We start from the raw sequence: 25,503 nt of genomic DNA on the forward strand, positions 1-25,503 counted from the left end.
AGCCAACAATCAATATCCTACTTAATATGCGTAGAATATGCAGGAAAAGGTGAGACAAAACCACAGGAAAATAAAAATATATTTATTAGTCTTATACACAAGATAAACCGAATTAACGTGAATATCCACAAGGTCACATAATTGGATTTTGTTTATAAATAAGGAAGATTATGGTGGATAGAGTAATATTTGAAAATATATATTTTAAAATATATATAAAAAATGACTCCTCTAGAGACAGCATATTTCTAAATGCATTTGAGATAAGAATAATAATAATAGCTTCATCATCACAAAGAAACATATTTTATACCTGTGTTATTAGATCTTTACACTAGGTTTCATAATTAATATCAGCAAAACAGGCTATAAGTTAGTTAGAGTTAATATTCCCCTCATTCCCGCAAGTGGTTCTGCATGTCATGCAATGGAAAAAGATTTGTTAACATGGTCCTTCATGGAATAGTTGTATGACAGTTGTGATTTTGAAGTGTAGGATATGTATTTTCTTCGATTAAGCTAGTATCAACATATTGAAACACGAAACAACAGAAAATGATGGTTTTCAGTTTGCTTATTTTATTCTCAAAATCAAAAGAAAATGAACCAGTTAACGGTAAATCACTAGGTTTTTAGAAACATTTGAAATTACACATTCAATTGGAAAAACAATAGAACACAATTAGGAAAAAATCAACTTAAATCATCCAATGAAAGCACAGACACATAAATGCATTTAAAGTGAATAGCCAAAAAGACAAAAATAACAAAAAATTGCTAAATTAAATATTAAATTGGCATTAGGCCTACTACTACTACAAAAAAACAGTTGTTCAATAACAAAGTCATGTTGCTCCAAGCCTCTGACTCGTGTTTTAAAGTGCGCGTTGTTAACTTTAGAAGTCGCAAACAAATGAATACAGGGACATTTACAAACAAATAAACAATTAAATCATCAGCAGTATGCTATATGGAAAATATAATTACAAAGGTCTGTACATAAATAATATCAGGCAAATTCTTGGAAGACTACGTTTGTCCATGAAGTGGGATTGGGAAAGCCCGTGGCAATGCTGCGCGCGACAGTCGACATGGCAAAGGGGTCTTTCCCTGGTCCCGAGGAGACGGTAAATTTAATTGGCAGAACCAAATGATCTGACATAAAATCATCTTTATCTAACAGTTGATCAAATATAACTCTCAAACCAAACAAAATGATTTTGGAAAGCAATCTATTATCGTATAAAATGTAGGCATATGCCAGCAGATATGATTGACACGATTTGAAAGTCCAGGGTGAAGTTTCAAAATTTGTTAAGGCTGGAAAGCTTGAGTTCAGAGAGCTCATCTTCACTCAGGAGCTCCATCTGCATCTCATCCGAGTCACTGAAATGGGAGTGCGGGGAGAACTCTCCGTCACTGCGGTTCGACTGGGGGGAGTCCTTTCTGCTCTCGGAGCTGGAACTGGGTGTCCCCGAGGAAGACCGCATTTCTTGCTCCATCAAAGTAGAGAACGAGCCGTCTTCGACGGGGAATGGGATCCCGTTAACCTGGACCGGTAGCCCAGTCCCTGCGCCCCTTTGGCAGGTGGAGGCGGAGGATCCCCGGGGACTCTCCGTGGCGGACAACAGGTCACACTTTGGCGAGTCCACACCGGGACCCTGTAGCAGGTCCGCCAGCGCGTTGATGTAGATCTGGGCCATCTGCAGGGTATCGTATTTGGAAAGCTTTTTGTCATTGTCGAAAGCAGGGATGACACTGCGCAGCTCGTCAAAGGCATGGTTCAAGCCATGCATCCGTCTCCTCTCCCGCGCATTTGCTGCCTGGCGCCTCACCTTCTGCACAACGTTACCGGGATTGGATGGAGCTCTCTGTCTGCCCTCCTCGGCGCTCACCGATCCCTTTAGCCGACACAAGTCCCGCACTTTGAGCGGACTATTGGAACTATTTCTAAAGTTTGGGCTGTGGCCGGATGTGGGGAACCCGCCTTCCAAGCTGGAGCTGGGCGAGTGCAGCAGGTAGTCGGCGTGTGCCGCGCAGGTGCCAGACTGCATGGGAGCCAGCCAGGCGCGTGGGTCACTGCTGTCCATGAGTGCCAGACTTGATGGGTACTCGCTCTGCTCCCCCCTCTCCATTTTCGAGTGCTGCACCTCGCACATCTCCTTTGCGCCTTTGCTCCATTCCTCAACACTGATAACATCCATTTAAAAAAAACTATAAATCAGGTGGCTTGGACTAAAAACTTAGCAAAATATAAAATGCTGTCAAGAACGTTTATTTTGCACACTGTGCTCGCACTATGTCGCGTGCAGGACTCCTTCTCTAGTGTCTCAAGGCGCGGCATCGCTTTAAAAAGCGGCACGCGCCTGGGAGCCCCCTTTCTCAGCTGGTCGCGTGGCGCTTTGACCAATAAGAGCACTTGGGGCAGGCGCGTGTTGGCGACCAATGAGAAGTCTCGGAAAACCCGAGAGAGGTTATTATGCCAAGACTGTTTATGATAATGCCTCGGTTTAAAGACTGTTTAACCGCACAAAGGGCAGTCCCTCAGGTCACACGCAGGGATATAGCTATATGGTTAGGAGTGTGGACAGCGCGAGCTTCAGCTCGTGGACTGTTTGAGGATGTCCATGCACCTGTCCAATACCGCAGGCATGTCAATAACTTCTTTGGCTCCTAAAAAAACATCTTCAATACTAAAGACAGTCATTTCGAAATTGACAATGTAGGCCTATCCCACCGGATAATAACTGCTTGAATCAACGTCGTAGCACGTCATTTCAACCTCAAATAATCAAATTGATGACAGTTCAATCAACGTGAAAAACGAATTGGACTTGCAAAAAGTCATCAACTTAAGGTCATTTCGTATTTTTTCACCCAACGTTTAACCTAAATCCAATGAAGTGGTGCCATTTTTTTTGTTGATTTCGCGATGAATTCACTTTAGCTCACAACTCAACCAAATGTAAACTAGATGTTGAACTGGGGTCTGTGTCCAGTTGTATGCATCTCTTCTAAGAGAAGACATATGACTAATATCCAGAAAAGTGTCATTAAAACCTACATTTGTCAAACGAAAATGGAGATCATAAAGCCGTGTCATCATCATCATCATCATCAAGTTCCTTGTGGCTATAGGGCCTTGCCTACATTTAGTCCCGGTTGTAAGTTAGTCAACAATGAAATAAAATTAGGTCTAAGGCAAAACTTTTGAAATGCTGACAATATTTTCCATAAACAGTACCTTCAGAAAGTATTCATGCCCCTTGACTTATTCCACATTTTGTTGTTACAGCCTGAATTCAAAATGGTTGAAATATTTTTTTTTTCTCTCACCCATCTACACACAATATTCAAATAATGATAGAGTGAAAACATGTTCATAGACATTTTAGCACATTTCTTGAACATGAAATATCTAATGTACATAAGTATTCACACCCCTGAGTCAATATATGCTAGAATCACCTTTGGCAGCGATTATAGCTGTGAGACTTTCTGTGGAAGTCTCCAAGAGCTTGCAGACCTGGATTGTACAATATTTTCCCATTATTCTTAAAAAAAATATTAAAGCTCTGTCAAATTGGTTGTTGATCATTGCTAGACAACCATTTTCATGTCTTGCCAAAGTTGCCATAGATTTTCAAGCAGATTTAAGTCAAAACTGTAACTCAGCCACTCAGGAACATTCACGGGCTTCTTGGTAAGCAACTCCAGTGTAGATTTGGCCTTATATTTTAGGTTATTGTGCTGCTGAAAGATGAATGAATCTCCCAGTGGCTGGGGGAAAGCAGACTGAATCAGGTTTTCCTCTAAGATTTTGCCTGTGCTTTGCTCCATTCCGTTTATTTTTTTATCCTGAAAAACTCCCCAGTCCTTAACAATTAGAAGCATACCCATAACATGATGCAGCCATCACTATGCTTGAAAAAATGGAGAGTGGTAGTCAGTAATGTATTTTATTGGACTTGCCTCAAACATAACACTTTGTATTCAGGACAAAAACTGAATAGCTTTTTTTTTGTTGCAATATGTCTTTAGTGCCTTGTTGCAAACAGGATGAATGTTTTGGAATATTTTTTTCTTCTGTACAGGCTTCCTTCTTTTCACTCTGTCAATTAGGTTAGTATTGTGGAGTAATTACAATGTTGTTGATCCATCCTCAGTTTTCGCCTATCACAGCTATTAAACTCTGTAAATGTTTTAAAGTCACCATTGGCCTCTTGGTGAAATCCCTGAGCGGTTTCCTTCCTCTCTGGCAACTACATTAGGAAGGACCCCTGTATCTTTGAAGTGACTGGTTGTATTGATACACCATCCAAAGTGTAATTAATAACTTCACCATGCTCTAAGGGATATTCGATGTCTGCTTTTATATTTTTACCCATCTACCAATAGGTGCCATTCCTTGGGAGAGATTGGAAACCCTCCCTGGTCTCTGTGGGATCTTACATTGTATGTGTGGGGTACAGAGATGAGGTAGTCATTCAAAAGTCATGTTAAACGCTATTATTGCACACTGAGTGAGTCCATACAACTTATTATGTGACTTGTTAAGCACATTTTTACTTCTGAATTTATTTAGGATTGCCATAAAGTGGTTGAATGTTTATATACTCAAGACATTTCAGCTTTTCATTTTTAATTAATTTGTAAAAATTTCGAAAAACCTAATTTCACTTTGACATTATGGGGTATCGTGTTTTAGCCAGTGACCAAACAAATCTTAATCTAATCTATTTTAAATGCAGGCTGTAACACAACAACATCTGGAAAAAGTCAAGGGGTGTGGATACTTCAAGATCTGTAGCTCCCATGTCCAAAAATCTGCCTATGCGTGAATTTAAGGTAACATTTCCAGACTCATAGAAATTCAGAAATTAATTTAGTCCACGAAAAGGGCGCCAACTAAGCAAAGAATATTCCATCCTGGTTCTAGGAACTGAAAACAGTTTGACCAAAGAACTCGGCTCCTGGGGTTCGTGCTCATTGTCAATTCACCGATCCGCTCCTCCATTCTATGAATGTTAAGGCCATCTCGAGTTTCATTTTCTTTTGTACAGGTTCAAAACCTTTTGATCCGGTTTACGGAACGCCCTGTTGGTAAAAGAGCTTCACAGGGATCGGAAAGATGAGCAGGGGGCTCGACAGCGCTTTTACTGTCAGAAGCAGTGGCAAGCGAGGAGGAAGTAGTGTGCGCGTGGAACAGTGCTCGGACAGTGACACTCGCAGCCCCCCCCCCCCCCCCCCCTTCTTATAGAATGATAAGAACATTATATATCTAAACGAATTAAATATACAAATCATATGGGTATCTCTAAGAATATGATAAAATATTATAGGCTAGAAACTAGTATCAAATAAAAGAATAGCCGAAAAGGCAACCAGATAGCCTATACGTAAACCAGCCGCAATGTCACTTTCCGAACACTCAGTTATTAAAAGGAAAATAGACTAGGCTACTGAATAACAATATAAATAACAATGATAATAATTATTGAGAAAATGAAGTCATACAAATAAATACATAGCAGGAATGATTGAATAAGTTGTAATGTCTTTAGACATGATCTTGGCTATATGAAGTAGGCCTAAGCAAAAACGGAAAGAATTGTAGCCTGTAAAATACTATATAGCCTACTGAAAGTTTAGCAATATCAAACATGTGAGACCAGCCCGTCCATGCAGGACAGCGGACAAAATCCTACAATTTCTGAGATTAAATTACATGAATCTTTTCACTTTTTATTCATGTATTCATAAGGCGTCGAGGCTTGGGGACTGGCGCCTAGGTCCGTCTCTCCACCTACAAGTGGCCGTCCAGTGAGCATGGAATGGCTCCTAAAGCAAACAACAGGTTGGATATTGTAGCTGTCGATTATTAAAATGTCGCATGCACAATGGCGACTCTATGTTCCATTCGACACGCTTGGGGGACTCTTTGGAAAATGGGCTCAAAATGTGACCCAGTGGGGGCTTCCAGCGTGATGCAGTCTGCATGCTGCTCACCCCATTCCTGTCTCCGGGGAAACGAGGTGCACTGGAGGGATGCAGAAATAGGCTGATAATAAGAACACTACTAATACTACTACTACTAATAATAATAACGATAACAACAATAATCATAATATTAGCCTAATAATAATAATGGATCTGTGTACCATTGGTATTTATTTACTTTGGAATTCTAAGGCCTTCATGGAACAGCCAGAATTTGGATGATTAGGTGCCTTTTGTTTTTAGGCACAACTTTAGGCAATGGCAAGTGCAGACCTTGAAAAATATCCCTCATGTTTTAGTTTCATATTCCATTTTGTTTAATAAAGGTTATATCATAAATAAAGTGCTGTACACACGTGCACGCACTCTCGCTCTCGCGCTCTCAATTCAATTCAAAGGGCTCTCTTTCTCTCTCTTCAGATCAGATAGCACAACATTGTCTACAAAATGGTTTCCAGTTAAACAGCGCCACACCATGATTAAAAATGAAACAACACAATTGCTTGAGTAATGAGAGTTAGCCTATTCCTCACCATATTGTAAAGAACAGACAAAAAATGACTTTTACAAAACTGTAGTTTCAAAAGCTATTGGATGGTCTTTCACAGACACCATTTCAATACTCCCAGAGTTTCATAAAAGGTACAGAATAATGTCTTCGGAGTTAACAAAAGCACCTCCTTTACACATAAACCAGCAAACCTGGTCCCAGATATGTTGTGCTCTCTTCCTACACCTTATCACTCATTGTCACGCCAAACATGACAAGTGGTGGCATGACGGCACAACTAGACAGACGTTGACTTGCTTGGTATCTGATGTGCTCTCCCAACCCAGTAATGGGCCCAGCTGTTCCAAGAGGGAGTATCCTTCTTATGATGTGTCATTGAAAGTGATGAAGACCACACTGGGATGAAGATTAACATAACCTAGAACCTGGGGAACCTGATTTGTAAAACATTCACAGATTTGATCGTAAATCGCGCACACATAGAAATCCACAACAAACAATAGATATGTTTAATGAATCTTGAACTAATCATTATGCACAGGCTGGGTGTACTTCCCACCCGAACACCTAGCTCTGGTCAGGGACGTTAGCGTGAGTTCCAAAACATACACTAATGCCCAGGACCAGAGCTACACAACACCATGACAATACATGGAAAACTGTAACATCTTGTCTGGCAGGCCTACGCAGTCACAGCAAAGACTACAAAAAAACATACCACTGTAGAAAACAAGTTTATTAGACAAATTATACACAGAAAGCTTTGCCACTTGTAACAGAGGCCTCAGTTTGTTCCGTTTGAATAATATGCAACACATACAACAAAATAGGCCTATATTAAATACTGCACATCATAATCAGTTGAAAATTATCAAGTAATCCTGTACGTTCTATGTATGAAATAAAACATGGCACGGGGCATGGCAAGTTGTGCATGCTTCTTTTTAAGAACTTGCCTCCTCTGTTATTAACCAGCAAATCAAAATGAACTCAAGATGACATGAGAGAGCTTATGTGTGGGCTGGAACTGAGGGAAACCAAATGTATAGGGTGACTGCTAACTCAATGCTCATATGATATATTCTTTTTTTTTCTTTTAAACAAATATAGCATCAACATGTAAAATATACATATTTCATAATGTGTCTGTCATTAATAGGAAATAAAATTTCTTTAAACATCGTCTGTGTCCTATTGTCATTCGATAGCCATACCGTAGCTTAAGAAAAGAACATCTAGAAGGCTTGCATCAAATACGGCTTCTGTTCTCTACGCACAACATTTGCGGTTTAGTCTTAAGATAACAAACTGAAAGCTCATTCTAAACAACAAACATTATTAAATATTAATACAGTGTTAGTGAAAAGGTTTGGTTCCACTTTTCCCTTCACAAAATATATCTTTTTTGACCCCCTCCCTCCAAACTGCACCTTAAATGGCCTCAATTAAACAATTGGCACTTTAAAAAAGTTAGATAAACAGTACCCTTAACATTTAAGAAATGAAGAAAGATCTTTCAAAATGAATGCCATCAGCTCTACAGTTCCAATGGCAAGAAATCCTATTGAAGCAGGAAACTGGCAAGGTGAAGCCAGCCTGTACTGATATGGCTTGTACTGAGGATGTTATCTGAAAGGGGTTCTCCTCGCGCTGAGCTCAACTGTTTGCCCTTACAGCTACACAACAGTCAGTTAGTGGACTGGAGAATGAAATGTGACTTTTTTTCTGACTGAGCCGTGGTAGAACTACAAATTAGGTTAAAAAAAACAACAGTTTTTTGAATATGATTGATGATGCAAACCAGAGTAAGACTATAGCAGTCATTTAGCGCTTTTCAAAATTGGTAGAAAAAAAAACAATGAGACAGCGCCAAACATTTTTTTTGTGTGACATTCTGACCAAACACATTCCACGGATTGAAATAGATTTTCAAAACAAATTCAATAAAATACATACAATAGCCTCAGCTGCTTTTTAAAAGTAATTTTTCTGTTGTCTTTTATCTCTGTTATTTTCAGTTCCTTTTTGTCCCTCTATGCATCTCTCAAGTGTTTGTTAAGAGGCTGAGGCGCTCACCTTGAAATAGACAGCACAGTACAGGTGAGAAGAAAATATCCAAACTACATACAATCAAAAACAGGTCTATGGGCACTGGTACAGTGCAGTGGAATTGATGGAGCCTTATGTGCACAAAAATGACGAAGCGTGCCCAGAGCGCAGACAGTGAGGTCTCAGTCTGCAGGGTAGTGGAGCCAATGGACACCCATTTTGGGGCAGATTTCAGATTTGGAGTACAGGCATTGATGATCAACACCAGAGAACTGAGTGGGATGGAGTCCCATATGGTGAAAGGCAAAGACAAGAACATCCTTCAAATGAGCATAGGGTTGTTGCCGATTTGTGGATCTCAAGAACAGAAAAGTGTTTTCTGTTGTAAAAAACAAATACATATCCTCCTTGTTGGGTCCAAAAGCTTCTTCAGAAAGGCAGTCCTCAAATGCCATTAAACGAAAAAGAGAAAACAGAGCCCCGTCACACCCAAAAGATCCCTAGACAACCATGAGAATGATGACAATAAAGCAAATATTCAAGTCCCTGACCTCTCACCACCAGGTTTCAGCAGGAAAATCACCCCCCCCCCCACCAAACAAAAGCAAAGCCCCTCAAAAAATCAGAACTGAAAAAGATTCCTATGTACATAGATTTTTTTGAGTGCGTTTAATTTCATCCTTCTCTCGCTGTGCGGCATACTCCTTCTCGCCTCATATGGACGTGCCCCGGTCTGGGTCGTTGCCGTAGCCGAAGTTGGGCTGGGGAGTGGGCTGGTAGGGTATGGAGGACATAGTCTTGATGGGGCTGCGGAAGAAGCCTCCGTTGGGGGCTCTCTGCCTGAAGGGCCCCCCAGTCCGGTGGTCCTGCACGGGACCAAAGGCGAAGCCCTGTTGGGCCTTGGCAGACAGGCTGCGGCTGAGGGTCTGGATCTGCTCGGGGATGAAGGTGGTAGTGGTGATGTGCGTGTTTCGGAAGTCGCTGATCTGCTCCAGGGCCTGCCGGTTGGCCGGCATAGAGTCCATGTCCAGTGGCGTCAGGTCAATGGAGGAGGTGGAGAACTGTTTGTGGGGGCTGTCGTCCTCTGTGCACAGGCTGTTAACCCGGCGGTGAAGGTGCTCCAGGTCGATCTCCTTATCATCCTGCAGGGGGGGACAGGGTGCGCAGGAAAGGGGGCGAGGGGAGAGAGAGAGGTGGCGGAGGACAGGGTCAAAGGAGAGTGAGGATAAAAGGGGGAGAAGGAAGAGGGAGAGGAAAAGGAGTGAAGGTTGTTAAGGGAGAAAAGTAGGAAAGGAGAAAGGGGAGGACAGAGCGGAGTGACGGAACGGTGAGGTGATTGAAGAGGGAAAAGTGCATGAGTATGGTTGTCGATTGAGGAGTAGTGAGGACATCCATTGAGGGAGATCAGGGGGGAAAAGTCAGAGGAGAGAAGGAGGAAACGAGGATTGATGAGCGAGGAGGAGAAGAGACCAATAGAGATTGGTGAACACAGAGGAAAATAGACAAAGATGGAGTGACAGTGAGATGAAGTAAGAGTGAGATGGGATTGAAGTGATGGGCCGAAAGGGATAGGTGGGGTAGGTGGGCCGAAAGGGATAGGTGGGGTAAGGTAAGGAGGTAAGGTAAGGAGAGGTAGGTAGGGACAGAGAAGTCTGAGCTGCAGTAAGGAGAACACACAAACAGACATATATCTACAGGGTCTACAGCTCCTCTGGAATCCAAACACACACACCGCTAAAGGCAACGTGCTGTTAGATTTGAGCATGCCATGCCGAACAACCAATCAAGCATTAATATGGTCTTATTAATTAGAAAATAGATTACAAATGCGACACAACGGTCAGATTAGGATTCAGTAATTTTTTTTGCCACGTTGTTGCGTAGGCATTAAAAATGTGTGCAGATGCTTACATCTACACACTAGTTAAAGTGCAAGGTAGCTACATGTATTTAATGATTGGTTTTGTGAATACAGTTAGAGGGGAAAGGGGTTTTACCCATCTTTCCCATATGTTCATCTTGAACAAAAACTAGATTTGTAAAAAAAAATGTGTGATACAGACATATAAATAGCACTACTACATCCACATAAAATGATTGGTTCACATCTTTGTGATGGTCACACTCAGAGAGGGGGTTTCATGCTTGTGCTGAGAGGAAAGATGCAAGATGATTGTGTCCCTTGTGGGGGAACAGGGAGTGGGGTACCGTTGGATGGAGGTGGAGGGAACACATAGCGCTTACTCCATTTTGGGAGAGGGCATCCCCGGTGGTGGGTACAGACACAGAGTCACTGACAGAGCTACTGACCATGTGGAGTGGAGGGGGGTCTTGCCCCGGTTACCCTCTCCGTCTCAGAGGGGGAGGGGGCAGGAGGGGGTACTGTTTGTGGTGATCTGGTCATGCCACACACCCAGCAGTGGGGGATTGAGGAAGGAGGGGTGGTTGAAAGTAAAGGAACGAGGAAGGAGGTGGCGAGAGAAAAACAGTGAGTGACAGAGGGCCAGTCAGTTGACTGCTAGAGCCAGGTTACCTTATGGGTAACTACCGTACGACGAGAGGACCGGCCTGTTGGATCAACTGAAGAGTGTCATGTGTAGCAGCACTTTGCTAACACACAAAGCAAAATATAAGACAGAGTTAATAAGTGTTCTAAGCGAATGGCCTCTGTTTCAATCAGATGTGTAGGCTTCCATTTTGGGGGGGAATTCATTCACGTTAGAGTGGCTCACTTTCATTCATATGAATTGAAATGTGCAGATCCGCACTGCAGACCTTAGCTAAACATGCATTTCTAATACAGCGTAACATGCACCTGTTAACCCATTACATGACTGCACACTAAACCGTATTATGCTTGGTCGGCGAGAGCATGCTGCAAGCCCTCTAGTGGAGGAAAGGCATCATAGCTCACATATTGGCAGGCAGTGCCAGTGACTAGAAATGTCATCAATGCAATAGTTCTGTTGTTGTCAGCAGAAAAGCAATAAGTATGACAATCTGGGTTGTATTCCCACAACCGAATGGTTTGAGTTCGCTCTAACAAGAATCTCACAGCATCCGCTCCTATTTAAAGCTTCTGTCATAGGTATACCCTGGAGGTGGGAGGAGAGGCAGCGAAAGAGGTCATTCTTATTTTAGGGACGAGTTGGGAGGGCTCGTCGTTGGGTTCGACCCTGTGCTGGACGATCAAGGCACATGGGAGGTCACAGCATGCGGGTGACTGGGGATAATGGGTGGAGGAGGCAGTCCTGAGAGTGGTGAGGGGGATGTCGTGATGGGTGTCATGTTGGTGGTGGCACGGTTCAGCTTGCCTGGCGGAAGTGCCATCGGCCTGTGTCTGTGTATGTGTGTTTGTGGGTGTTTGTGCAAGGACAGAGAGACAGTGGCAGACAGACGTACAGACGGACAGAGAAAGGATGAGAGCAGGCAAATGGGAGGATGAAGGAGGGATTTTGTCGGAGGAGAGGCGGGGGTGAGTAGAAAAGACAGCACAGTCAGCCCATACAAACACACACACACACACTCGGTGTTTTTTTTTTTTTTTTACGTCCGAGGAGGAGCCTTCGAAGATATACCTGGAAGGGTGAAAAATGGCATTTTGTATTGCTCTCCCTCGCCCGCTTTACCCTCAACACAGTGTACTTATCTACAAAACAAAACCAAAAGGGAATGAGAGCTTTCAGCCAGCAGGGACAGTAAATCAGACATGATCAAACATTTTGTGCTCAGTATTGTGAACCAAGTGGCCGTCCATTGTGTGTAGTGTCCAATACTCCTTAGCCACCCTCTCTTCCTTTATCATTACACACTGTATATAGCAAGACAGATCCACCACCCACCACCCACCACCCAAACGACTCCAAGTAACATCAACATCTGTGGTACATGTATACAGCCACAGAAACACAGTCATACAATATAGCAGCAAAGGAGATGCATTGGTGGACAGAGGATAAGGATTTAATGTAGTATTGCCTTTGTGCTATTCTATAACTGCCCTGTACTGTGTCATGTATTTTACGTTTTGTGTGGATCCCAGGAAGAGTAGCTGCTGAATGAGTAACAGCTAATAGGGATCCTAATAAACTTAACTAAACTGGTTAAAAGACAGAGTTGGCCATACTGTGTGTAGCCTATATTACTCTTGTGCCTATGAGCAAGGGACCTATCCCAACACTAACATGAACTAATTAATGTATGTGCTAGATATGTCAAAATGCATCTGGCAATCTGTTTGTGTTGGAAATGAATCCTGCAACATTGAAGGATTGAAATGCTTTCATTTAATTATGAGACCCCCAATACCCAAATCATATATCTGCTTGGAGGGTAGAGTTTAGTAAAGCCTCATTGGAGTGTGTGACCTCATCACCGTGTCAACAATACAACAATACACAGCACAGAGACGCAATACAGAAACACTAACAGTGATCACATAGAAGCAGAGGCCTGAACAGGGACAGGCGTCTAACACATTGGGATGAACAGAATGCAGCATTCATGTACCAGGAGGAAAACAGAGATACAAACGCAGCTCGTCCCCAGGCAGCTAACGTGGCTTTGGGTTGGAGCTCAGTGGGAGCTGTGTTTTTGTGGACCGTGAGTGTGTGTGTGTGTTTGTTCCCATAGAGTAATAATACATTATTATGATTTTTTCTATTGTTGAATCTTTAGGTGACACATTTTTCTGATTGCAACTGATGAAGGAAAAGGAGAATGGAAGTACTGGAAATCATCGAGGTGTTATGCAAAACGGACAACAAATGGGACAGCTTACAGGGAGAGACAGCCTACAGGGAGGAGGTGAGGGCTCTGGGAGTGTGGTGCCTGGAAAACAACCTCTCACTCAACGTCAACATAACAAAGGAGATGGTCGTGGACTTCAGGAGACAGCGGAGGGTGCACCCCCCTATCTACATCGACGGGACCGCGGCGGAGTAGGTGGAAAGCTTCAAGTTCCTTGGCATATACAGTCGTGGCCAAAAGTTTTGAGAATGACACAAATAGAAATTTTCACAAAGTCTGCTGCCTCAGTTTGTATGATGGCAATTTGCATATACTCCAGAATATTATGATGAGTGATCAGATGAATTGCAATTAATTGCAAAGTCCATCTTTGCCATGCAAATTAACTGAATCCCCCAAAACATTTCCACTGCATTTCAGCCCTGCCACAAAAGGACCCGCTGACATCATGTCAGTGATTCTCTCATTACCACAGGTGTGAGTGTTGACGAGGACAAGGCTGGAGATCACTCTGTCATGCTGATTGAGTTCGAATAACAGACTGGAAGCTTCAAACAGAGGGTGGTGCTTGGAATCATTGTTCTTCCTCTGCCAACCATGGTTACCTGCAAGGAAACACGTGCCGTCATCATTGCTTTGCACAAAAAGGGCTTCACAGGCAAGGATATTGCTGACAGTAAGATTGCACCTAAATCAACCATTTATCGGATCATCAGGAACTTCGAAGAGAGCGGTTCAATTGTTGTGAAGAAGGCTTCAGGGCGCCCAAGAAAGTCCAGCAAACACCAGGAAAGTCTCCTAAAGTTGATTCAGCTGCGGGATCGGGGCACCACCAGTACAGAGCTTGCTCAGGAATGGCAGCAGGCAGGTGTGAGTGCATCTGCACGCACAGTGAGGCGAAGACTTTTGGAGGATGGCCTGGTGTCAAGAAGGGCAACAAAGAAGCCACTTCTCTCCAGGAAAAACATCAGGGACAGACTGATATTCTGCAAAAGGTACAGGGATTGGAATGCTGAGGACTGGGGTAAAGTCATTTTCTCTGATGAATCACCATTCCGATTGTTTGGGGTATCCGGAAAAAAGCTTGTCCAGAGAAGACAAGGTGAGCTCTACCATCAGTCCTGTGTCATGCCAACAGTAAAGCATCCTGAGACCATTCATGTGTGAGGTTGCGTCTCAGCCAAGGGAGTGGGGTCACTCACAATTTTGCCTAAGAACACAGCCATGAATAAAGAATGGTACCAACACATCCTCCGAGAGCAACTTCTCCCAACCATCCAGGAACAGTTTGGTGACGAACAATGCCTTTTCCAGCATGATGGAGCACCTTGCCATAAGGCAAAAGTGATAACTAAGTGGCTCGGGGAACAGAACATCGATATTTTGGGTCCATGGCCAGGAAACTCCCCAGACCTTAATCCCATTGAGAACTTGTGGTCAATCCTCAAGAAGCGGGTGGACAAACAAAAACCCACAAACTCCAAGCACTGATTATGCAAGAATGGGCTTCCATCAGTCAGGATGTGGCCCAGAAGTTAATTGACAGCATGCCAAGCCAGAGGTCTTGAAAAAGAAGGGTCAACACTGCAAATATTGACTCTTTGCATCAACTTCATGTAATTGTCAGTAAAAGCCTTTGATACTTCAGTATTCCATAATAACATCTGACAAACATATCTAAAGACACTAGGGCAGCAGACTTTGTGAAAATTAATATTTGTGTCATTCTCAAAACTTTTGGCCACGACTGTACATCACTAACAAACTGAAATGGACCACCCACACAGACAGTGTTGTGAAAAAGGCGCAACAGAGCCTCTTCATCCTCAGGAGGCTAAAGAATTTGGCTTGTCACCTAAAACCCTCACAAAATTTTACAGATCCACAATTGAAAGCATCCTGTCGGGCTGTATCATCACTGGTATGCAACTGCACCGCCCGCAACCGCAAGGCTCTCCAGAGGGTGGTGCGGTCTGCCGAATGCATTACCAGGGGCAAACTGCCCACCCTCCAGGACACCTACAGCACCAGATGTCACAGGAAGGCCAAAAAGATCATCAAGGACATCAACCACCGAGCCACTGCCTGTTCACCCCGCTATCATCCAGAAGGCGAGGTCAGTACAGGTGCAAAGTACAGGTTTCATTCAAAGAGGAACACTAGCTTAATTGCGACAAGCCTAACGCGATTGATATCATACTACTGATAGCAGCTGTGACATTCCTCAGTGTTTGTTGGTCTGTGTATGCTTGTATGGACGCTGTAAGCTTGTTGTATGTCTGTCTGTGTGTGAGAGAGCTAGGGAGCATTCCTTACAGTACATAGTGCACTACTTTTGACCGTATGGTTTCAAGCCCTGGTCGAAAGTAGTGCACTATAAAGGAAATAGGGTTCCATTTGGGACGAAGCCTATATTGAGGACCGGAGGGAAGGGCTATTCCTAATGAGAAAGGGCAGTAGTGCAGTATATTGAGGAAGCTGATGGCTCCTAGTGATATCCTCTTGACTGCAGACACACTGGGTAACTCTGACACACTGCACCGGGCCCAGCAGGATGTGACCTCACCACCACTACCCTGCCGACCGTAACCACGGTCCGTAACCACAGTCACCAGCGTCGCTGTGGGCCATGGGCAGGGTGAAGTGTAGGGCTCAACTAAACAACATGGCTAAGACACCACTACTTTCACCATGGCAGCTTTAGGCTACCCCAACAACTCTTGGATTCCGTAAATGGTATGAAGTTCAAAGTTTATAATGCAGCACTCTAGGTCCAGTTTTAGGTCCAGTTTTATGTGAATTAGCCAAATCAGTTCAATATTCAAAGAGGACGAGGGCTCGCAACAGATCACTACTACCCAGCTTTTGACAAAACTCACTCTTTAAAATCAATACCATGCAAATACAGCATTTAAACAAATGCAACCAATATCCATGCAGTACCTAACCAAAGTAAAGGGCAATTTTGATAGGACTATTTGAGTGCTAAATTAAGTGATGTGATACTCACATTGATTTCTCAACGCTCTCCATTACAAAGACCTTGAACCCCAGGCACCGACACACTGGTCAGTCAGGGTCCTTGTATTGAAGGTTAATAAAGATGGCAGGGGGCTACTGGGATTCTTTGTATATGACCACTGGCCAGACAGGCTCACTAGTTAACCTGACACATGAAAGCTGTTGTGAGTGCAGGGGGTCATGGGTAGGGGGTAGAGGGGGATAGAAAGCTGGGGTGGGGTGCTATGATGGGGAACAGACTTGAGACGACACAGGCCTCGCTGCCTTGATCAAAAGCTTTCATTATTGCCGAGCTGAAGAGATGAAACAGGCATTCTGTTGAGCACCCGGCTTCCTGTGGCGTGGCTATGATGTCGTGACCCAGTCAACAACACACAGACACCAGCTGAGAGGACAGAATAGGAGGGGATAGGAGAGGTGGGAAGGGAAGGAGAGGAGAGCATGGCAGAGGGGTTATTGATGAGGGTGTGTGCATGGTTGGTTGTGGCTTGATAGGTGGGTTGAGAGGGATCTCGGCAACATAGGAAATTAAATGTGAAATAAAAAAAATGTATAATGTTAATGGAGTAAACTATTATTTTAGCGGTAAACTGACCCTCATTCTAAGATTTACTTTGCTTTATTACAAAATGCATTTTCAAATAAATTCTCCTAAATTAGTGCCACTCCATGGCTTGATTTAATTTGTGATTCTAATTTATACATGACTAATGAACACTAAACTGGGCATGACAATATTTATTTTCCATAATTGCATTACTCTCTGCTCGTTAGTACATTTGCATTTCACATCAGCTTTGCCGAGTGGGATGTCACAGTCCTCGAGACTCGGGGACAATCATTTCCACAACCACTGTGCTTGGCTCTGGAAGTGACAAAAACGCCTTGGCTATGCCTACCTGCTCATTAGGTGGACGAGTGGAAGAAGAGATACGACAGAAAGAAAGATAGGAGAGACAAGGTACAGCCATGCATAGCACAATCATTTGTGTTAGCAATCAAATGTACAGGGGATATCAGAATTCAATACAGCCCTTTAACATTGGATACGTTTCTGTTTCAAGCTGGTGCGGCTTCTTCTCTATGACTCTGTGGTGTTGTTAACACAAGAGTCTGGATTTATTTCTCTGTCCCGAAAATGGACTGGACAGAGACACAAATGCCAGATGGACTGGTCCATCTTTAGCCTAGTGGGCCTGTCTAAATTGGGCTTTTGGCAGAATGGTCCTTATTTGAGGGCCACGAGGAAGAAAATGAACCAGTTTGTTAGAAATGCCTGCACTGATTTCTGGTACCTGTCTCTGTCTGGGTTAGAGCATGCTGGAGCAATCCCATAGGCTGTCTTTATACGGCCATATATATGTGGCAATAAAAATACCTTATCTTTACCCCCCCTCATATACAGTATGTGTGCTAATTGCTAATTAATTACTTAAAAATCATACAATGTGATATTCAGGATTTTTGTTTTAGATTCCGTCTCTCACAGTTTAAGTGTACCTATGATAAAAATTACAGACCTCTACATGCTTTGTAAGTAGGAAAACCTGCAAAATCGGCAGTGTATCAAATACTTGTTCTCCCCACTGTACATCCGGAAAACAGAGTGTTCAAGTCAAGTGTTACCGAGACCCCCAGACACAGACCCCCACAACCACCCTGGCCTCCCCCAGCTCCTCACCTCTTTGGAGGGGACTCGTGAGCCCTTCCTCCTTGTCCACCAGGTCTCCACCATGGCGATGAGACAGGAGACCACCACACCCGCCGCCAGCACGCAGAACACGCCGGCAAAGCTGTGGATGTCCAGGGCGCTGCCGCGGTGTTTGGTGTGCACCGCAGAGTACAGGTCACACGGGCTGTCCCGTGGCCACCACTTCAGCTTCAGGATATCCATGTCCCCGTTCTGCTGCAGCTCCAGGATCCTGACACACACACACAAACACACACAGATAGATGCACATACACGCGCACATGCACGCACGGACAGACAGACGGATGCGCCCACACAGATACACACACAAAAACACACAAACACACACACAAACAAATTGAGTACAGATGTGTTATTGTCTGCAGGTGTATACTGGAATAGGGCAAAATCTACATTTCATTCAGATTGGACTGCATCACATTTTCTTCAGGATGTAGGTTATAATCTACTTCCCCTGATGAGTAAGTAGCTTAGACTCAGAGACATATTTATTAGGTACACCCATCTAGTACTGGGTCGGACCCCCCTCCGGGACACAAGGTGTGACATGCAACATGCTGCTCAAGGGACCTAACGTGTGCCAGGAAAACATTTCCCACACCATTACACCACCACCACCACCAGCCGGTACAGTTGACACCAGGCAGGATGGGGCCATGGACTCATGCTGCTTACGCCAAATCCTGACTATCATCAGCATGAGGCAACAGGAACCGGGATTCATCGGACCAGGCAATGTTTTTCCACTCAATTGTCCAGTGTCGCGTGCCCACTGGAGCCACTTCTTCTTGTTTCCAGCTGATCGGAGTGGAACCCGGTGTGGTGTCTGCTGCAATAGCCCATTCATGACAAGGACTGACGAGTTGTGCGTTTCCGAGATGCCATTCTGCACACCACTGTTGTACTGCGCCGCTAGGCAGCCTAGTGGTTAGAGCGTTGGGTCAGTAACTGAATGGTTGCTGGATCAAATTCCTGAGCTGACAAAGTCCAAATCTGTTCTGAACAAGGCAGTTAACCCACTGTTCCCCGGTAGGCCGTCATTGTAAATAAGAATTAGTTCTTAACTGACTTGCCTAGTTAAATTAAAAATATATATATTTGCCTGTTTGTGGCCCACCTGTTAGCTTGCACAATTCTTCACATTCTCCTTTGACCTCTCTCATCACGAGCTGTTTTCGCCCACAGGACTGCCGCTGACTGGATGTTTTTTGTTAATTGCACCATTCTCTGTAAACCCTAGACACTGTCGTGCGTTAAAAGCCCAGGAGGCCGGACATTTCTGAGATACGCCTGGCACCGACGATCATAACACGCTCAAAGTTGCTTAGGTCACTCGTTTTGCAACATTCTAACGTTAAATTGCAATAGTAATTCAGAACATGTGCAGACCAGCTGGCTGGACTGTTAAAGGACATATTCCATCTCTCCCTTTCCCAGTCTGTTTTCCCCACTTGCTTCAAGATGTCCACCATTGTTCCTGTACCCAAGAAAGCAAAGGTAACTGAACTAAATGACTATCGCCCCGTAGCACTCACTTCTGTCATCATTAAGTGCTTTAAGAGGCTAGTTAAGGATCATCTAACCTCCACCTTACCAGACACCCTAGACCCACTACAATTTGCATACAGCAGATCCACTGATGGTATCATCGCCCTGCACACTGTCGTATTCCATCTGGACAAGAGGAATCCCTATGTAAGAATGATGTTCATTGACTACAGCTCAGCTTTCAACACCATAATGCCCTCCAAGCTCATCACTAAGCTTGGGGCCCTGGGTCTGAACCCGGGCCCTGTGCAGCTACGCTGATCCTCAACACAGGAGCCCCACATGGGTGCATGCTCAGCCCCCTCCTGTACTCCCTGTTCACCCATGACTGCTAGGCCATGCACGTCTCCAACTCAATCATCAAGTTTGCAAACGACACAACAGTGGTGGGCCTGATTACCAACAACAACAAAACAGCCTACAAGGAGTTGGTGAGGGCCCTGGCGGAGTGGTGCCAGGAATACAACAACCTTGTTTCAGTCTAGACAGAGGCATACAAACTGAGAGTACAAAACATAGACTGACCAGGTGAAAGCTATGATCCCTTACTCATGTCACTTAAATCCACTTCAATCAGTGGAGATGAAGGTGAGGAGACAGGTTAAAGAAGGATTTTTAAACCTTCAGACAATTGAGACATGGACTGTGTGTGTGCCATTCAGAAAGTGAATGGGCAAGACCAAATATTTAAGTAACTTTGAACGGGGTATGGTAGTAGGTGCCAGGCGCACCAGTTTGTGTGTGTCAAGAACTGCAACACTGCTGGGTTTTTCACACTCAACATTTTCCAATGTGTATCAAGAATGGTTCACCACCCAAAGGACACCCAGCCAATTTGACACAACTGTGGGAAGCATTGGAGTCAACATGGGCCAGCATCCCCGTGGAACGCTTTCGACACCTTGTAGAGTCCATGCCATATATATGACTCTGGCTAGACTAAAATAAGGTTTTTCTATTCAAAGGCAAGCACTGAGTATGATCCATGTCATTCACATTGTATGATGATCTGAGGGGTGAATCTCAATTGTATTTCCTGGATTCCTCGCATCCTCTCTCTTCACCTCATTCTCAAAACACATTGAAGGTCAGAGAAGAAACCTTGACTCTTCTCCTCCAATGCGAGGGAGGACACTAGGAATAAAAAAATACATGAGATTCACCCTGATTCTCTGCAGATGTTTGAATGGTCCTCAAACACTAGAGGGCAATATCGGACAAATAATGATGCCACAGACTGACAGCTGTATTAACCTGTCAAAATAATTATAAGAAATATGAATATGTTTTGTAGCAGAGTGTTATTACTTTTCTCTAATGATGTTATGCTGTCCAGCTAAGCAAATTAACAATGACATCCAATAAAAACCCTCAAAGGTTGATTGGAGCCTTCTGTTCATTTACAGAACTATATTTCAGAGGTGTGGCTTGCGGAATCGCAGGGGAAAAAATGAACAGCACACACACACACACACACACACGGACAAAGACACACGAGTGACTTGAATGACAACACTTATCTTTGACTGTGCCTCTACAAAGTATAACAAATACAAAATGCTGCCAAAGTATCTCAAATGCAAATGTAGTGTAAAGGTAGTTTACATAATTAGAAAATGAATAATAGCAGAGGTGCATATCTCATTTCAATAACATAGAATTCTCTAATATAGACATTATTTTAACCTCTTTAACCTCTGCTACATAGGCACATATAGAATCGTAAGGTCTGATTTGGGATCACTGTTGCGAGACTAAGGGATCTTATTTAGATAAGGCCCACATAACAGATGACTCAGATGTTGGCTCAGATGGAATGAAAAAGAGGAATACATGCTAGTGAAACGTCCAATCAGAAACAGAGACTTGATAAGCTGTAGACCATACTATCTACCTAGAGAGTTTTCATCTGTATTTTTCGTAGCTGTCTACATACCACTACAGACCGATGCAGGCACTATGGATTACAGGCAACATCCGCACTGAGCTAAAGGGTAGAGCTGCCGCTTTCAAGGAGCGGGAATCTAACTCGGAAGCTTACAATAAATCCCGCTATTCCCCATCAAACAAGCAAAGCATCAATACAGGACTAAGATTGAATCATACTACACCGGCTCCGACGCTCGTCGGATGTGGCAGGGCTTGCAAACTATTATTGTACTACAAAGGGAAGCACAGCCGAGAGCTGCCCAGTGACACGAGCCTACCAGATGAGATAAATTACTTCTATGCTCGCTTCGAGGCAAGTAACACTGAAACATGCATGAGAGCACCAGCTGTTCCGGACGACTGCGTGATCACGCTCTCCGCAGCCGATGTGAGTAAGACCTTTAAACAGGTCAACATTCACAAGGCCGCAGGGCCAGACGGATTACCAGGACATGTACTCCGAGCATGCGCTGACCAACTGGCAAGTATCTTCACTGACATTTTCAAGAGTCTGTAATACCAACATGTTTCAAGCAGACCACCATAGTCCCTGTGCCCAAGAACACTAAGGTAACCTGCCTAAATTACTTACGACCCGTAGCACTCACGTCTGTAGCCATGAAGTGCTTTGAAAGGTTGGTCATGACTCACATCAACACCATTATCCCAGAAACTCTATACCCACTCCAATTTGCATACCGCCCAAACAGATCCACAGATGATGCAATCTCTATTGCACTCCACACTGCCCTTTCACACCTGGACAAAAGGAACACCTATGTGAAAATGCTATTCATTGACTACAGCTCAGCGTTCAACACCATAGTGACCTCAAAGCTCATCAATAAGCTAAGGACCCTGGGACTAAACACCTCCCTCTGCAACTGGATCCTGGACTTCCTGACTTCCTGAGGTGGTAAGGGTTGGTAACAGCACATCCGCCACGCTGATCCTTAACACGGGGCCCCTCAGGGGTGCGTGCTCAGTCCCCTCCTGTACTCCCCGTTCACTCATGACTGCACGGCCAGGCACGACTCCAACACCATCATTAAGTTTGCCGATGACACAACAGTGGTGTTCCTGATCACAACAACAAGACAGCCTAAAGGGAGGTTGTCAAAGACCTGGCCATGTGGTGCCAGGGCAACAACTCTCCCTCAATGCGATCAAGATGAAGGAGATGATTGTGGACTACAGGAAAAGCAGGACCGAGCACTCCCCCATTCTCATCGACGTGGCTGTAGTGGAGCAGGTTGAGAGCTTCAAGTTTCTTGGTGTCCAAATCACCAACAAACTAACATGGTCCAAGCACACCAAGACAGTCGTGAAGAGGGCACAACAAAACCTATTCCCCCTCAGGAGACTGAAAAGATTTGACATGGGTCCTCAGATCCTCAAAAGCTTCTAGCTGTACCATCGAGAGCATCCTGACTGGTTACATCACTGCCTGGTATGGCAACTGCTTGGCTTCCGACCGCAAGGCACTACAGAGGGTAGTGCGTACGGCCCAGTACATCACTGGGGCCAAGCTGCCTGCCATCCCGGACCTCTATACCAGGCAGTGTCAGAGGAAGGCCCAAAAAATTGTCAAAGACTCCAGCCACCCTAGTCATAAACTGTTCTCTCTGCTACCGCATGGCAAGTGGTACCAGAGCGCCAAGTCTAGGTCCAAGAGGCTTATAAACAGCTTCTAGTCCCAAGCTGTAAGACTCCTGAACATCTAATCAATTGGCTACCCGGACTACTAGCAATGCCCCCCTCTTTTACGCTGCTGCTACTCTCTGTTATTTTCTATGCATTAGTTACTTTAAAACTTCTTCTTAATAGGGGGCGCCATTTTCACTTTGGGGAAAAATAGTGCCCAAATTAAACGGCCTCGTACTGTGTTCTAGATCATATGATATGCATATTATTATTAATATTGGATAGAAAACACTCTGAAGTTTCTAAAACTGTTTGAATTATATCTGTGAGTAAAACAGAACTCATTTGGCAGGCAAACTTCCAAACAGGAAGTGAATATTCTGAAATGGGTCTCTGTGAAGGGCTTCGCCTATTCAATTGCCTTGTATTTATGGATATGTATGCACTTCATACGCCTTCCACTAGATGTCAACAGGCAGTAGAACGTTGAATGAGGTGTCTAGCCTTATGTGGGACCGAATGAGAGCTTTTGGAGTGACAGGTCAGCCATATTGGCAGTATTTTGCTGCGCACCTGGGTGTACCATATCGTTGTCTGCAATGCCTTAGGTAGACACGAAGAAATGCTCCGTCTGGGACGTTATTGGATACATACGAGAAAAAACATCCTAAAGATGGATTTTCAACTGAGTTTGACCAGTTTATTCGACTTTTATTATGACTTTTTGAATTTTTCGTTCCATGCATCAAACTTTCATGGACACGTGAGCTCCACTATGCTAGCCAAAGTTGCTAATTCGATAAAAGAAATGGACATTCTAAAAAAAAACAACGATTTATTATGGAACAAGGATTCCTGGCACTGCATTCTGATGAAAGTTCATCAAAGGTAAGAGAATATTTATGATGTTATTTCGTATTTTTGTTGAATATGTTGACTCCAACATGGCGGAGAATGGCTGAGCGCTGTCTCAGATTATTGTATGCTGTGCTTTTTACAAAAGTTATTTTTTTTTAATCTAACACAGCGGTTGCATTAAGAACCAGTGTATCTTTAATTATATGTCCAACATGTATTTTTCAGCAAAGTTTATGATGAGTTTTTATGTTAGATTACGTGACTCTCTAAAATTTTATGGAGCATTTTTGCGCCATGTTCACAATGTAAAACCAGGATTTGTAGCTATAAATATGCACATTTTCGAACAAAACATAAATGTATTGTATAACATGATGTTATAAGACTGTCATCTGATGAAGTTGTTCAAAGGTTAGTGATTCATTTGTGGGTTTTGTGAAAGCTATCTTTGCGGTGAAAAAATGGCGTTGTGTTTTGGGCTATTGTGGTGAGCTAACATAAATATATGTTGTGTTTTCGCTGTAAAACTTTGAAAAAATCGGACATGTTAGGCTGGATTCACAAGAAGTTTATCTTTCATTTGCTGTACAACATGTATTTTTCATAAAAGTTTTATGATGAGTATTTCTGTATTTCACGTTGCTCTCTGTAATTATTCTGGCTGTTTTGGTGCCATTTGTGACCATGGCTGCGTTGTAAAACCCAGATTTGTAGCTATAAATATGCACATTTTCGAACAAAACATAAATATATTGTATAACATGATGTCATAAGACTGTCATCTGATGAAGTTGTTCAAAGGTTAGTGATTAATTTTATCTCTATTTGTGGGTTTTGTGAAAGCTATCTTTGCGGTGAAAAAATGGCGTTGTGTGTTGCGCTATTGTGGTGAGCTAACATAAATATATGTTGTGTTTTCGCTGTAAAACATTTTAAAAATCGGACATGTTGGCTGGATTCACAAGATGTTTATCTTTCATTTGCTGTATTGGACTTGTGATTTCATGAAATTATATTATATGATATTCCCTGTGGCGCTAGGCTAGGCTATGCTAGTCAGCGTTTCTGATGAAGAGGATCCCGGATCCGGGAGGGGGGGTCGGTAGAGGTTTAATAACTCTACCCACGTGCATATATTACCTCAATTATCTCAACTAACCAGTGACCCCCGCACATCGAATCTGTACCAGTACCCCCTGTATATTGCCTCGCTATTGTTATTTTACTGCTGCTCTTTAATCACTTGTTACTTTATTTCTTATGTTTTTAGGTATTTTTCTTAAAACTGCATTGGTTAAGGGCTTGTAAGTAAGCATAAGTAAGCTCTACACCTGTTGTATTAGGCTCGTGACAAATACAATTTGATTTGATTTTTGATTTGATTCGATATTGGAAGAAATGTCGTCTTGATTAATCAAAGTCGGTCTGAGATTTGAGCTCGACGATTGATACTGTAGTTGTTATGCCGCCGACAAAGACAGGT

General features: G+C 43.5%; 2 protein-coding genes across 4 annotated transcripts in view; both read right to left on the reverse strand.

Moving 5' to 3' along the window:
* Positions 1 to 565: 565 nt before the first annotated feature.
* LOC139545976 (transcription factor ATOH1-like) lies at positions 566 to 2,364 on the reverse strand. Its single transcript, XM_071354244.1, has one exon. The coding sequence runs from the start codon at positions 2,202 to 2,204 to the stop codon at positions 1,305 to 1,307; it is 900 nt and encodes a 299-aa protein (XP_071210345.1). The 5' UTR covers positions 2,205 to 2,364; the 3' UTR covers positions 566 to 1,304.
* A 4,865-nt stretch (positions 2,365 to 7,229) lies between these two features.
* Positions 7,230 to 25,503, reverse strand: part of LOC139545794 (glutamate receptor ionotropic, delta-2-like) — a 607,650-nt gene continuing 589,376 nt past the window's right edge. The window contains exons 15-17 of one of the 3 annotated variants that reach the window (XR_011669139.1): positions 18,012 to 18,252; positions 12,139 to 12,209; positions 9,579 to 9,702 (exon numbers count right to left, since the gene is read on the reverse strand). Coding sequence is in view for 2 of the 3 variants with exons in the window: in XM_071353972.1 (XP_071210073.1) it covers positions 9,274 to 9,702; positions 18,012 to 18,252 (670 nt within the window). In the remaining variant the exon portion in view is untranslated. The other 2 variants (XM_071353972.1, XM_071353973.1) reach the window with 2 other exon arrangements.

Source organism: Salvelinus alpinus, chromosome 19, assembly GCF_045679555.1.
Source record: "Salvelinus alpinus chromosome 19, SLU_Salpinus.1, whole genome shotgun sequence".
Lineage (NCBI taxonomy): Eukaryota > Metazoa > Chordata > Actinopteri > Salmoniformes > Salmonidae > Salvelinus > Salvelinus alpinus.

Excerpts from the sequence above, each read along its gene's own strand:
- LOC139545976 (XM_071354244.1), bottom strand. The coding sequence starts at position 2,204 with ATGGATGTTATCAGTGTTGAGGAATGGAGCAAAGGCGCAAAGGAGATG.